At 35.4% G+C, this 16093-nt stretch overlaps 2 protein-coding genes and 1 long non-coding RNA gene across 3 annotated transcripts; 1 reads left to right on the top strand and 2 right to left on the bottom strand.

Moving 5' to 3' along the window:
• Positions 1–770: 770 nt before the first annotated feature.
• On the bottom strand, positions 771–6014 carry LOC145599309 (enolase 1, chloroplastic-like). Its single transcript, XM_081655708.1, has 7 exons — positions 5473–6014; positions 4089–4396; positions 3584–3738; positions 3171–3488; positions 1902–2048; positions 1768–1818; positions 771–1182 (listed from the first exon to the last, which is right to left on the bottom strand). The coding sequence occupies exons 1-7, from the start codon at positions 5880–5882 to the stop codon at positions 1117–1119; spliced, it is 1455 nt and encodes a 484-aa protein (XP_081511834.1). The 5' UTR covers positions 5883–6014; the 3' UTR covers positions 771–1116.
• Positions 6015–9695: 3681 nt separating this feature from the next.
• Positions 9696–10651, top strand: LOC145599427 (homeobox-DDT domain protein RLT2-like). Its single transcript, XM_081655812.1, has 2 exons — positions 9696–10014; positions 10123–10651. The coding sequence occupies exons 1-2, from the start codon at positions 9969–9971 to the stop codon at positions 10389–10391; spliced, it is 315 nt and encodes a 104-aa protein (XP_081511938.1). The 5' UTR covers positions 9696–9968; the 3' UTR covers positions 10392–10651.
• A 1174-nt stretch (positions 10652–11825) lies between these two features.
• LOC145598822 (uncharacterized) lies at positions 11826–14591 on the bottom strand. Its single transcript, XR_014103626.1, has 4 exons — positions 14422–14591; positions 13761–13877; positions 12445–12531; positions 11826–12161 (listed from the first exon to the last, which is right to left on the bottom strand). It is a non-coding gene; the product is annotated as an uncharacterized LOC145598822 (long non-coding RNA).
• Between the last annotated feature and the right edge of the window lie 1502 nt (positions 14592–16093).

A 16093-nucleotide genomic window follows, 5' to 3' on the forward strand; every position in this document is an offset into this window, starting at 1 on the left:
AAGTTGGATCATATAAAGTACTAAATTATTGTGTCCATACGAGTCAAAACATGAATCATAATATCATATACTAGAGAATGCCCGTGCAATGCACGGTTTGATTGAATTTTTTACAAAATATTTTTTTTTTGAAACATTTAAAAAATATTTTTTATTTGTATTCATACGCTAAAATTTGTAATATCAAAAGATAATATATTATATTTAATTAATTTAAATTTAAAAATATCATTCGCTAATTTTGCTTGCGTGGCATTTGAATTAATTAATTCTTAAAGAAATTGATAATCTCTTATTTATAATCTTACATGGCGCTAAGATGGTTTCGAATCGGATTGGGTCAAATGTAATTGACACCTATTTGCCTCTTTCATTTCAAATTAGATGTAATTTTTTTAAAGAAACTAGATATGGAGTAGTAGATTAGAACCAAATTATAAATTAACATCTTATGAATGTATGTACTCCTTTCATGATTGGTGTCACTAGGTAGATTCATGACATTCATCTAAGTATTGAGAGCCAGATCAAAGAAAATTGTAGCTCATCATTTTAATCTTTTATTAATCTCAACTCTACATCAAATCGAATTAGTTTATAGGTCTTTTATCAAAATCATACGAAGTACGTAGTATTTTCTAGGATGCAACTCATGCAAGGTTTTAAGTTTTTCGATAGCTTCTCCTTAATTCGGGTGAGGGATTAAATTAGCAACCATAAAATGAAATCGTCTGACTCAGAGATCTAGAAATTTATCAACCAGGATGCATTATAAATTCCATCTTGCCAATAACAGTGCATGCAATACTCAGCAACAATGCTCTCTTGTGAGACAAAATTGTATGCAATAGGATAAATGTCTCCACAACTGAAATCAAACTCTACCAAAGTGGAAATATTACAGTGGTAGAGAGTAACCATGAAGCACGGTAACCGATAAAAACACTGTAGATCGTAAGCTCTATCTTATGATACTTGACTTGCCCGCTCTCAACTTTGCAGTTTACATCCTTAATACGGAGTATACAATTGGGTTCTTCAATCTGCAGCTTCTTGCTAAAGCATGTTGAACACCTGGTTATTCAATAAAGAATTCTTGGGGGAAAATCTCCATTTCTATGGTGACCTAAAAGCTTCACCAGCATAACGTACATTTCCAAGCTCCTCTTCAATGCGCAGAAGCTGCATACAAATGCATTACAATCAACAAACAATAGTGAAATTTAAAACTCTCACACATTAAGCTAGCATACTAATAACATTTTGAAGGTACAAGGTGTTGTACTAAATCGCTGAGCTAACGTAAATTTGGGGCAAAGGGAAAACATTTTGAAGATTTCAGATTTCAAACTACAGTTTCCTTTGTTCACTAGCTCACCAAAATATCGAGAAAAAGAAAAAGGGAAAAGGAAAATGGAGCCGAGAAAAGGGGAGGTGTAGTGAGGGATAGAAAAGAAACTGTGGCATTTCTTACAATCTTACATTAATAAAGAAAAACTTTTCCACCCTCGTGAAAAATAAATTCAACCAAAGAATTTAATGTTACTACTTTTACAAACCAAACAGACAAAAGGGAAATTGTACCCTTAATAAAATGGTTTCCTTTAAGCCAAACATAACCCAGAATGAGTGAAAGACACATGGGAAAACCTTGGTAACAAATAACAATAGTCATTTCATAAAACCGGGTGGTTAATTGGTTATTATGTCAACCATACAGAAAAACAGAAGAAGAAAAGCAGGGGTCCCAACAGAATGAGGTAGTACCTGGTTGTATTTGGCTAACCTCTCACTGCGGCAAGGAGCACCTGTCTTGATCTGAAAAGCATAATGCAAAGAATTAATATCTAACTTTATAACAGGGGAAATCGTTAAAGTGCTGCAGGTGAAAGAGCTATTACCTGTCCACTAGCCAAGCCAACAGAAAGATCTGCAATAAAATTGTCCTCAGTCTCACCACTGCGGTGGCTGACCATGACACCCCATCCAGCAGCTTTTGAGTCCAAGGCAGCTTGAATGGATTCAGTTACAGTACCAATTTGATTAACCTGAAATTCACATAAATATGATCATTAGGAGCATTTACTTGTAAAAGGTAGCCTGAAAGTGTCCATGTTTTTTTTTTTATCTTTTTTTTTTTTTTTTTTGACAAGTTTTTTTTTTATCTTGATATCCTCCAATTGTTGTTAAATAGAAAGTTTTAAAATAAATTAATTAATTAATTTATAAAAATTTATTAAAAGAAACCTTAATATCTAATGAGTTTGGGAGCATGTACTAAACAAACGCACGGATGGGTCAAGGACAATGCTTATCAACATAATAATCGCATAATTATCATCCTTTGCATGTCACGGTTGATGGAAATACTGAAAGATATAATGTTTGTTTTACTGTTTGAATAAAGGCCTTTTGTAGCTAACTGTTTTTCACATAACTACTGATAATATTTAATATCCCTCCATAATCTACCCTTAACCATACTCACAAGTTCGCACAAGATGCAAAATAATTTTTGCCATTGTTCTGCTCTCATCTCCATACTTATGGATGCAACCAAAATTGGGGGAGGGGGGAAGAGGGGGGTGGATCATTCAAATTCTTCATGTTTGAACATAATTTGGCAAGAGTTTAATTTTACTCCCTCCGTTACATTCTAGTTTGCCTATTTTCCTTTTTTCATCTGTCCTTTTTTTTTCGCAAAGATCCACTATTATTTTATTACTTCTCTCCTCTACCCTTGGCCTAGACCCAACACTTACCTCTCATCTCCTCTACTTTGAATAAGATACTATCCCTCTATCTCCCATCACATCTACCTTTTTATTAAGATAATGTCTGATAAGCAACAACATTTCCTCAAACTACAAGTAGGCAAACTTAATTGGGTTGAAGGGAGTATAACATTCCCATGACTATTATTTGTTAAACTTTCCATATAACTAGCTCACTCAACTTATTGCCAAGGAAATGAGCATTGTTGTCAAAATACAATGGGTTGATCACAACCACCAGCTACTTTATAGTCAACCATTTACCATTCAAAAGGATCCTTTTACATTCCTAGATGTTCATAATGAAATTTGATTGATTGACGTGTCATGAACTTTTTCATGACACCCTTTCCCGGCAGACTAGAAAGATAGTATATAAGGAAAATAGAAGGTTACCTTTAACAGCAGAGCATTGCAAGCCTTTTTCTTAATCCCTTCAGCTATTCTCGTTGGATTAGTCACCAGCAAATCATCTCCAACCAGTTGGATGTCTACTGAAGATTGTAGAGAAGCCCATGAATTCCAGTCATCTTGGTCAAATGGATCTTCAATAGAAACAATAGGAAAATCTCTGACAAATTCTTTGTAGAGGTCACAAAGACCTTGAGCTGTATGCACATGAGATCCATCATTTGGCTGTTTCTTGAAATCCAAATCATATTTCCCATCCTTGGTGTAAAACTCAGAAGCTGCAACATCCATCCCGATTTTGATCTGCATAATCACAGTTCACTCATAAGTAAACCTCCCAAAAAGAAGTAGTGTATAAAAAAGAGCTTAAAGACTAGCACTAGAAAATGCCCTCTTACTTTGCCAGTGTAACCAGCCTTTTCAATTGCTTCCATAAGTAAGATCAGTCCCTCACGGTTATCTTGAACATTTGGTGCAAAACCACCTTCATCTCCTACATTACAAGCATCTTGTCCATACTTCGCTTTGATAATCCCCTTCAGTATATGATACACTGCAATAGAAATGTTTTTTAAGTTAAACTGTTGCCAACCAGTGTCTTAAAGTAATTATTATTTTCACAATAGAAACCTCAGAAACAAAACAGGCATCAGGCTGACATGAATAAGCCAAGTGAAATCAGCCGGACACAATAGATCTATAAAAGGGTGATGATGACATCAAGCAGCCAATAGAGGCGTAAAACATAGTGCCTAAACAATCAAGTAGTATATCATTATCAATTATCAGGCACCAAACCCAATGTTTGATTGTGGGAGTTACTCTGTAAAATGATTATCCACTAAAATAGTACTTAAATTTAAAATTTGAAGTTCAATGTTGAACAAGGGCAAAATTGCTGACCTTCACTTCCCATACGAAGTGCTTCTGTAAATGATGATGCGCCAAGTGGTAATATCATAAATTCTTGCATGGCCAAATTATTGCCGGCATGGCTTCCTCCATTTATCACATTGAATGCCGGAACAGGCATAACAAGCTCCTTGGTTCCTGATATTTCCTGTATATGCTTGTACAAGGGCATATTCTTTGCCCCAGCACCAGCTCTACAAACACTCAGGGATACACCCAGTATGGCATTAGCTCCTAATTTTGACTTGTTTTGAGTTCCATCAATCTCCAACATGAGGGCGTCAACATTAGCCTGATCCCTAGCAGAGTGAAGGGCAGTAATGAATTATAGTTTCTATCAATACAAATACAAAGTAACATTGTTGAACCTCGCCAAAAAAATGAGATGGAAACATCTTTCGTAGAGACAATTACACTTCTCAAATCTTCTTAATATTAGGAGCATTCACTCAAATCTCATACAAAGAGCCGGATAAACTACTAGCACTTCTACAATTCCCTCCCCTTTCCCTTGTAATTATTTCCGCATAACATAAACTTGAATCCAGTATGACAAATCATATTCATTAACATATTCTAGGTACCACTACCACCATCACATTTGATAAACTAATTCGCAATATACTAATGCAATGTGCCAATGTTATTAATAATTTCAATAAAATCTACTTGTTGTTAATAATTTCAATAAAAACTACTTGTGTTCAGTAATAACATGGACATTGGCATAAAACACTAATTACCCTATAAATCCATCATCACTAGATTCATTACCGCCTACCAAACAGGCCACAAAAGTACTTAACAATATATATTTGTTCTTATTACTCTCTCCTATCCATTTTTTTGTTACCATTTTTTATTTTATTACCATTACCTCTTACCAAACGGGCCGTTAAAGAACTGATTACAAGCTACTCCGTATCAGTTTCATTATCAATCGCTCTAACACCATGCAATTTTTCATCAACAGTGACCTTTCAACTCAACATGACCTCAGTTATTACCGTATACTTAGCAATACTGTATATTATGCTCTCCTATTCAATTTTTCCGTTTTGATTTTATTACCATCAGTCCATCACAGCCATATATTAGTTATTACTGTCTACCAAACCAGCCGTAAAAGTGCTAACGGGCTATCAATTTCAATATCAAGCGGTCCAAGTCTAACACAATACAATTTTTCATGAACACAATCAAATACGATCATAAACAGTGACATTTCAACAGTCAACATCAACTCAGTCAACCATACCATAAATCACCATCAATCATACAAATAACAACATACTTTTGCTATTCAACAAATTATACGATTATCATCTTCGAGTATTGGATCAAAAAATGAAAAGATAGAGAAAGAAGATTTCACCTAACATCAACACCAACAAGCTTCGACGCCAAAATCTGATTAATATTATTGACAGCATGAAGAACACCTTTACCACCATACACAGATTTATCACCATCACGAAGCTCAAGAGCTTCATAGATCCCAGTAGAGGCACCACTCGGAACAGCAGAGCGGTAGAGACGGCCATCGCCGGTGAAGAGGTCGACTTCGACGGTGGGATTACCGCGACTGTCGATGATCTGACGCGCTTTAACGGAGTCAATGGAGTGAGCTTTGGTGAGCTTCGCCGGCGACGGAGTGGCGGTGGTTGATGCGGCGGAGGCTTTGACGGAGAAGGAGAGTGAAGGGCGGGAGATGGTGGTTGTGGTGGTGGTGGAGGAAGGGAGAGGGGTGGAGAGGAAGGGTTTTGGGAGGAGAGAGATTGACATTTTTAGAGAGAGAAAGAGAGAGAGAGTGGGTTGTTGGCTTTGGGATGTTCGTCGGAGAGGAGAGAAGGTGGTTGATGAATGATGAAGAAGATGCTTGGTTTGGTGAGTTGGTAAGAGTGTAAAAGAGTGGTTAGGTAGTTTTTTTTTTGAGGGGGGACGTTTGTAATATTGGGTTGGTGGAAATGGGAAATGAAAAGGGATGGATGCATGGATGGTACTCGTAGAGCCTTAAGGCTTGTTCCGATTTAATGAAAACAACACAATTGAACTGATTGGAGTTGAACTTATATGAATTGTTTATGATAGAAGGAAATTAGGAACCGAACTAATTGGAGCTTAACCGAACTGGACTTGAATTAAGCTGAATAGAACCGGCCCTTAGAGGTAGCAAAAATTGACTCGGTCTAACTGTTTTAGTAATGGATTTTGGACACGCCACGAAGCTAGGGCCTAAAATACAAAGTGGTCAAGCTTTTTAAAAAAATGAAAATAGTTTGGTTCAATGAGTTAGGGTTTGTTCTGTTCACCTTATTTACACTTATTTCGAGTGTAACAAGTTTAGATAAATTTAGTTTAAGAAAATTAAGTTCTAATAAGGGTTACCAAGTACAAATTACAACTAAAATAAGTTTTAACAAGGTCTTATAAGTTTTGATAAGTTCAAGTAAGCTCATATAAGATAATATATGTTCAAATAGGTGAAAATCAGGTTAATAGAACACACCCTTAATCTTTTTGAATGAGGGAGCCCCATTGATCTTTTTGATAAACTAGTTCTTTTTGCACGTGCGCGCACCGTCTCGTTAACCAAATTAGAATGCCATTAGTGAAGAGCTAAATAAATATATTTGGATTAGCCATTATTATTTTGCTATTTGGTTTAGTTTTTGTAAGTTTGTGCATGAATTCATTCTTGTATGAAATATAAGTTATTGGAATAAATGTGTAAAATATAATTATTTCATATTGAAATATATAAACGTTATTAATTATTTATATTACACACAATTGATAAGTATTGACACTTATGTTGATATAAAGTATAGAAAAGTAGTAAAGTTAATAGCATTACTTGGATTGGAATAGATGTTTGATTTGTGACTTGTCTTTTATTTAATATTTTTCTTGTGGTATGTAGGCTTTCATTATTTTTATTATTTTAATTTGAATGTATAATTTTGATTAAGAATTATTGACTTAATTGTATGATTTAGTCTCTTATAAGAAGAATATTGTTACAAATATTATGTGTTGCATGAAAATCATTATATATGTTTTGACTTGATTTACCTATCATGATTAGTGTCATTGAATATAGAGAAGGATTATGTAAGTAATCTTTTTATATTCTTGATAAAATAATCTTCCATAGTGATACTTGTTCAAAAGCTCTCGTCTGCCACAAGATCAACTGACTTGGGCCTTCACAAACGATGGGCATTACTCAGTAAAGACAGCATACATGATTGGGAAGAAGTGCAACCTGGACCTGTTTCATAAATCCTGGGTTAATTTGTGGAAGCTGGAAACCACACCTAAGGTTCGTCACCTGCTGTGGAGATTATGTACCAACTCCCTCCCAGTGCATGCTCTGCTAAAATACAGACATATATGACTGAAGATGATATGTGTTCCTGGTGTAGAAAGGAAGCCGAAACAATGCAGCATGCTCTCTTCAATTGCGAAGCTGTCAAAGACTTGTGGGTGGAGGCAAAGTGTGAGAAACTGGTCGGGCTTGGCACTTTATCGGACTTCAAAGATCAATTCGAGTTGTGGTGTGCAAAGGATGTGAAGATACAACAAAGAGAGGTTGCTCTTCTCTGGCTTATGGGCAAGAAGGAATGAGAAAGTCTTCAATGGCAAGAAGACTCCTCATAACATAGTGATAACAAGAATGCAGCAACTGGCTTCAGATTATGATCAGTATACCGCACGCGTTTATGGATCGAAGGTTGTTGCAAAAAAGAAGAGCCCTACTACCTGGTGTGCCCCCCCTGAAGGTACCATCAAGATTAATTGTGATGCATCCCTATGTGTTGAAGGATGGGTTGGTAATGGGACGGTTGCTCGAAACCACAAGGGCGAGGTTCTCTTTGCTGGCACTAGGAGGACAAAGTGTAGATGGCCCCCTGAGAGCTGAAGGTAAAGCCATCCTCTTCACAGCTCGCCTTGCACGTAAGTATGGGTATAAGGATATCATCCTTGAGTCTGATTGCATGAACATCATCTCTCACCTCTCTAAGCCCACCATTTTTCTTTCTGATTTAAATTCTATTTTAGAAGATGTTTTAGAAGTTTGTTCTTTTTTTCTCTTCCGTTCTTTGGTCTCATGTAAAGCGAAGTGGGAACTTTGTAGCGCACCATTTAGCAAACTTGGTGCCTTTCGGTGATGAGCAAGTTTGGATTAATCATTATTCTAGTGATGTAACATCGTATGTACTAATGGACAATTTGTCCACTACTTAATGAAAGGTTCCCTTTCCTTTGCCTCAAACAAAAAAAAATATATATTTATATATATAGTTTAAGTAACTTTAAATATTAGATATTAATTAAGTCATAAGTAAATATGTGTGGAATGTTATTATTATGAATTAAGTTTTTGACTAAGATAAACTGACTTAATTAGCAATTGCTAGTGCTTATCATGTATTTGGTTTGCATGTCATACTTGAAATTAATAAGTAATTACACATGGAGTATAGAAAATTAGTAAAGCTAATAGCATTGCTTGGATTGGAAGAGATGTTTGACTTATTTCTTGTTTGTGTTAAATATCTTGTTGTGGATATGTAGACCATGATGACATTTTTTGGAGTACGTAAGAGCACAAGAATAAGATTGATCCTAATTTGAAATGTTAGGATAGGAAAGCCCAAAAGAAGATGGGTCAACATTATAATTGGTTAGCTTTTGAGTTTTATGGATAGGTAATTAAAAGGGATTTGATAACCTCTCGAGTAACCCCGAAATTAGTAACCCCTCAAGGCCTCAAGTAACATCTGACTGAATCCTTAAGTAACCACTCACTGAGTAACCCCTGACTAAACTCCTTAAGTAACCCCGACCGAATTACTCGAGTAACCCCTAACTGAACTTCTTAAATAACCCCTTACCGAGTAACTCGAGTAACCCCTAATCTAGTTGCTCGAGTAACCCATGACCGAGTAAACCTTGAGTAACCCCTACGACCCAAGTAACACTTGATTGAGTAACTCGAGTAACCCCTAATCGAGTAATCCATGACTGAACCCCTCGAGTAACCCCTCCCCCTCAAGTATCCCCTGATTGAGTAACCCTCAAGTAATCCTGACTAAGTAAACCCTCAAGTAACCCTTGACCAAGTAAACCCCACGAGTAACCCTGTCAAAACCCCTCAAAACCCCTCAAGTAACACTTGACAAGTGAATCCTTCGAGTAACCCTTGTCTCAATCCCTCAAGTAATCTCTGACCGAGTAACTCAAGTAACCCCTAACTAAATAATTTGGGTAACCCCTGACTAAATAACTCGGGTAACCCCTAACAAAATAACTTAGGTAACCCTTACTATAAATTGTTTCATAATAATTGCAACACTACTTTTTTAGGTAAGAGTCCACAACTATTTTATTACTTCTCTCTAACCAACCCCATTTACATTTTTTTTTATTATTATTCTTATTATTAATTATTTTCTAAGAGAAACAAATTTTTTTTTTTTTTTTTTTTTTTTTTTTGGAGGAATAAGAGAAACAAATAACTACGGAGTACATTGAAGAATACTACTACTAATACTTTGTTGCTTTAATTCTTCTAATATTTCTACTTGGTTGCTATCATTATTGTTCTGATTTCTGTTTTTTTTTTTTTGGAAAATTATTAATGCAATTTTATCTCTCTTTCTTTCTTTCTATCTTTCTACCTCTTTTTTTATTCGTTGTCAAAATACCTAACTTCCGATTTTCATTCAAGTTTTGTTCTTTGCGTTGATTCTCATATACCCAATTCGATTAGGGGTAATTGCTCATCTGGGTTGTTGTTGATTTTGTGATTTGTTAATTTTAGTTCGGTTTTCGTCGATTTCTAGGGTTTTTGTGTTGAGGAAGATGAATGCGCTTTCTCAAATTGAAGTTCTTGAGAAAACCTATCAGGGTTTGTTCTTTGTTGCTTGCAATTTTGTTAATGTTGAAGTGTTTCTGATAATATTCATTGTTTGATTGATTGTTTTATTTATTTATTTATTTATTTTTGTTGCTGCAGTTGCGACATACCCATCAGAAGCATTGAGGGCAGAGCTTTCTGTTCAATTAGGTTTAACTGATCGGAAATTGCAGATGTGGTTCTGTCATAGGAGGTTAAAGGACAGGAAACCGCAATCCGCTGCTGCTGCTACTGCCACGGTTAACCCTCCTGCTGTTGTTCCTCAGGCAATCCTACCTGCTCCTGTGGGTCCCAAAGATGAGATGTTGGGTTCTGAGCTGGGTAATGAACATGGGTCTGGGTCTCAAGTTACTTGGTCAAGGTTATGACTTGAGTTACTTCTTGTTGAGTAACCCTTAACCGACCGAGTGAATCTAATTTATGTTAATTTTTTTGTTATTAACGTAATTAGTAATAAAAGGTGAATTTATTTATAAGAGTGTTATTGTTTTGCATTGTGACAGTGTTTATTCAATAGAAAGCTATTGATCTTTGATAAGAATAAAAATTAAGTATATTATGAGCGGGTCAATAGGAAGTTATTTTAAGTTGTACCGTATGCTATGGAAGTATCTCAAATTTTCATTTTTTTTTTTTAGGTTCAAACTTTATTTGCTTTGTTATCATCTATCAGCAAATGGCTAGTGCTAAGGGCCTGTTTACATTTACTTAATTTCAGTTCAGTTTAGTTCAGCTTTAATCAGTTCAGTTTAGTTCAGCTCTAATTAGTTTAGTTCAGTTCCAATCAGTTCAGTTCAGTTCAGCTCTTAATTTCCCTCTCACATAAAATATTCATTTCAGCTCAATTCAGTTCCAATCAGTTCAGTTCAGCTCCAATCAGTTTAGTTCAGTTCAGTTCAGTTCAGCTCAATTTTGTAAATGTGAACAGGCCCTAAGTGTTAACTTCCTCCTATAAAGGTTAAGGTCTAGTGCATAGATCTTATATACAAACATTGCATATAGGATGACAACGTAGTAATAAAGTTGTAGTGGGAGTATAAAGTACCTTTTTATAGATAAATAGTATCATTAAATGTTGTAGTGGTGTAAATATTATGCTAATAGTACAAATATGTAAATGAACATCAAAAAACTATATTACTGTGAGATGTAATAGTACTACTAAAACATAAATGGTACTCGTACAATATACATGTACAGTATAATAGAACAAAAATGTACCACTGAATATAAAAAGAACCATTCTGAATGCACTTTTCTATTTTTGCCCTCCTATATGCAACAAATGCATATTTGAACTATGCGACAAGATGCATTCCTCCTATAATGTGTGAATGACTACAAAAACTTGACATATACGAAGTAGCACTTTCTCTCTTATTCAAATAAAATAAGCTATGTACATCAATATTTGTAATTTTCTTTCCCCTGCTTTTTAAATATCTAATTATTGTGATATTTGGAATGGAAAAGAAAAAGTTTCATAGTCTTTCATATTTCACACCACTAGGCGAAAATATTATTTGGCCACCGGTTCAAAACCCCCTATGCCAGCGGTTTTGAACCGGTGGTCATTTGGGGGGTGGCAATAAACTGAAGCAAAGGCCACCGGTTCAAAACCGGTGGCAAAAACTAGTATTGCCACCGGTTAACCGGTGGCAATAACCCTTGGCGCTATTTTTGGTCAGGTTTATTGGCACCGGTTCCTGTGCAAAACCGGTGCCAATAATGGCCAAAAAAAATAAAATTTTTTTTTTTTTTTTTGCATTTTTTTCACTTAAATTGATATATAAACACTAACATATACATAAACTTACATATTTTTATAAAAAAATGATGTAATATTACAATTTTTGTCCAAAAAAATAAAATAAAATACAAGGTTACAAACAAAGTGGCTGCACAGTAGCAGCACAGCAACACAGAAGCAGATTAGCAGCAGCGAGAGTAGAACAGCAGTGGCGTAGAGCATAGCAGCAGCATTAGGAGCATAGAAGCATGCAGCAGCAGCAGCAGCAGCATAGAAGCATGTAGCAGCAGCAGCTGCAGCTTCTGCCGCCTTGTGAGGCACTGATGGAAAGCTCTCTGTATCAAGCCACACTCTCCTTGAAAGTTCCCCTAGATGTGAATTCAAAATCCTGTGAAATAATTCAAGTAAATTATGCCTTATTACAGAGTCACGTCAGGGGGGGCGGCGGACTTCCAACTTAATATTATACAATATTATACAAACGAAACAAACCATAGATCACATGAACAATACATCAATGTAGCATTGTCACTTAAAAGAAAATTATAAAAACGATTGTAGCTCCCCTCTACAAGTTGCCAGAGAATGATCGAATTTAAAAAAAAAATAAAAAATGCAACTTGCCCAGCACTAGTAGAATATCATGGGTAGCAAAAGACAGTATCTCATACCTGATCACACTCTTCCTTTAAAAATTCAAGCAAATCCATCCTGGCAACTACATCAAGATCGACAGTAACCTCATCCAACAAGAGAACCTGCAGCATACCAAAAGTTCCAATCAAACATGAAGCCATATGATTATAAAAAATTAAATGATTAGTATAGAAGAAAAAGAATATAGGAGGAAAATAATGGTCATACAAGAGGCTATAAAAGCCTAAAGCTAATTCTCTCCTCTCCTAAAACCCACCTCCCCTCCTCCTATCATTACTTCGCCTTCCTCAAAGGTTATAGATTAACAATCAAGCAAAACAAGCAGCCTCGGCAGAGTAGTAGCAGTTGCCGCCTTTCTAGGGATGCTGCAACAGCAGCCTTGGCAGGGCAGCAGCAGCTGCAACCTTTCGAGGCCAGCAGCTGCAACAGCCTCAGCAGGGCTGCAGTAGCTGCAACCTTGCCAGGCCAGCTGCAGCAGCAGGCTCGGCAAGGTAACAGTAGCTGCAACCTAGCTTGCGAGGCCAGCTGCAGCAGTAGCCTTGGCAGGGCAGCAGTAAGAGGGTTAATTTTTATAGTAAATCTTTAAAATTCAAGAAAATAAGATAAAAGGCACACTTACAGTCATCTCATCAACATCTACAGAGAGATAAACTAAAGAAGGATACTTGTCAGCTAGATCGCGATAGGTTGATGCTATCTTTTTACAGTTCTTGCACCAAGTTGCAGAAAATTTAACCACAACCTGTAGAAAAAGGAAATTAAGGGTGTATTAAGTTATGTATATTTACTAGATAAGTGAGGAAGAGAAACAACTTATCAACAAATTTAAACTACTGAAGGCTAGGCAAGAGTCGCATTCATCTTATGTTATTCAACTTCTCACATTGATGGCAATAATAGTGAGTAACACACATATATATACCACACTTCTTAGGAACTCAATACAAAGAAAAGTTCAGAAGAGTTTTCTCTTTGTAAGATGCTCGTACTCATATCATAAGGTGAACATAAGTTACATAACTATATGTCATCCCGCTTCTTTCACTCAATCGGCTAGTGACATAACTGAAATAGAAAGTGACAGGTTCCACAAAGGTAAATAAAGCAGTAAGACCACATTAAGTAAAGCCAAGAGTAGTGTAGTTAAGAGTAATGTGAAGAGCTCAAGGAAGAGACTGCTACAAAATGTTTGAGTGCGAATTGGAAAAGGTTATCCAACAGCGCCAAATTTGTAGAAGATAGATAGCAGCAAGTCTAGTGAGCAAACTTTTTTATTGCTTTCCAAGGATGATTTAAAAATTAAAAGAAGGACGAAAAGTAATTAACTTACAATTTTATCATTTCGCCTTGCCTCTGCTATTTTTTCTTCCCAACTCTCTTCTTCGGTTATATGTTGAACCTTTCCACCAGTTTGGCGTAGTTTATGATTTCCTTTGTAATTGCATAACTATCAAAATAAAGTATTTTTCATGAAAAGGTATACATTTATAATCCATAGTTAATGACTTGATGCATAATAAAAAAGAACAAGAACTGCTAAACAGAAACAAAGCCATTGTATGTACAATTTCAGGAACTTTTGCCTTAATCACAATGAAATGAACTACTTAATATTATACGAAGTATGTTCTAAAGCTAGAGTTCACAATGCACGAAGGACAAGTTAAACAAGAAAAATTGACTCAGGAACTTGCAAATAAATTCCATTTATAAACATACAAGACATGATAAAATCTGCAGTAAAAAAAAATTAAAAGTTTCATCCCACGGCTTTAGTAATCCAATTATCATCCTCAACTTTCTGCAATAAACGACTAAACAACTAAAATAAAAGGAAAAAATAAACTCACCAACACATGCATGTATATAATTTCGAATATCTCGCTCAATTAACATATTGTAGGATTCAGTTATTGTATTTAAAGGCAACAATATACCCTTAAATTGATAAAAATCGGAAACCCTAGATTACAAATCGAATAACAACATACCTTCGTGAAGAATTCCACCACATCTGCAAAGATCCGGCACTAGTGAATAAATAGACCGTCAATTACAATGGTTGCGACAACATTCACCACCGCCGTCACCCTCAAATACTCAATTACCTAGTAGTGTTGCAAAGAGAGGAGTGAAAGAAAGAAAGAGTGGAGCGGCGGTAGATGGGGCGGCGGTAGATGGAGCAAGAGGAGGCAAGTGAAGAGAGGGAAAGGAGGGTTTGAGCAGAGAGAAGAGACGGAGAAATCGAGAAGAGAGAGAATAGAAAGGAGAGAGTACGAGAAGAGAGAAGAATAGCTGAGCTAATAGAGATGAGCCGATGAGGCGCGTTTTTTTTTTTAGCAAAACCACCGGTTCAAAACCGGTGGCCTTTACCATTTATGCCACCGGTTCGGTTTGAACCGGTGGCAATTTAAATATATATAATCCCGCCCATTTTTTAAGCCACCGGTTTTCGAAAACCGGTGGCCATTGAGCGGTGCCTTTTTGTATTTTTCTACTAGTGCACGCACTATCAATTTGCCGGTCGAACCATCTTAATGCATTGAGTCTGATTTTGTAGCTCCTATATGATAGAGCCTTAAAAGCCTTGACAAGATCTTCTTGCACTATTTTTGTGCTCATTCATTTATAGGATCCCAATAATACTTAATACCAGATTAGGCCCGTAATTGACCCAGGGCAGCTAATTATTTATGGCTAGACCCTATGGTAGGGAGTTATCCCTACACCCCCTACAAAACCCAGCGTATCACTACTCCCCATAATACACCCCACTATGTAATTTAAAAAGCTGTCAATAATCTCTCCTACCCCACAAAAAAAAAAAAAAAAAAAAAAACAAAAACTGACATTTCCTCTCAATCTCTCTTCATTTCCCCTCTCCATTTTCTCTCTCATCTTAAGCTCTAAAACTTCAACAATTAATGGCAGACATTAGAAACTAAAGAAATCAAACAACTGAAGCAAAGTTCACCAAAAAAAAGCGGAAATCAAAAGAGTAAATATTGATGTTCATGTTTATAGCAAAAAAATAAATTTATAAATACAAATCCTAATTTTTTTGAGAATTTGCTTGTGATTGTGCTTTAATTTCAGTTCAGAGAAATCTATTTCATAGAAGAAAAACAACTATTCTTCACAAATGTAAGTATATATTTACTCAAACTTTTTAAATTTACAAATATTTCTTTTAAAAAATTATTAATTAATAATATATAATGTAAAAACAATGATATGATAAACCACCTCTACAGTATATTAGAAAAAATAAAAAAAAATGCAAAAAAATGCCAAAAAAAAAACAAAAATGCAATAAAAAGTCCATGAACAAAAATGTCTTATTGTAGTCCAACACATACATTTAAATGTGTATTTATTAGTTTATATTTATGCTTTTACATTTATTAATATGTTCATTATTTTTAAATATAATGAGCATTTCAACATACATATATGAACATTTATAAAAGTTCATAACAAACAAAGCCGGATTGTAATTTTTATACCATTTTAAGTGAAAAGGAGATGATATACCTACAACTCAAGGCACACTTTTTTTTTGGAACAAACTCAAGAGTCAAGACACATATTCATACATAATAAAAAAGTATGTTCAAATATAGATAACTAAATGTTGATGAATATAACGCTTAGTTATACTTA

Source organism: Chenopodium album, chromosome 20, assembly GCF_948465745.1.
Source record: "Chenopodium album chromosome 20, dcCheAlbu1.1, whole genome shotgun sequence".
Taxonomy (NCBI): Eukaryota; Viridiplantae; Streptophyta; class Magnoliopsida; order Caryophyllales; family Amaranthaceae; genus Chenopodium; species Chenopodium album.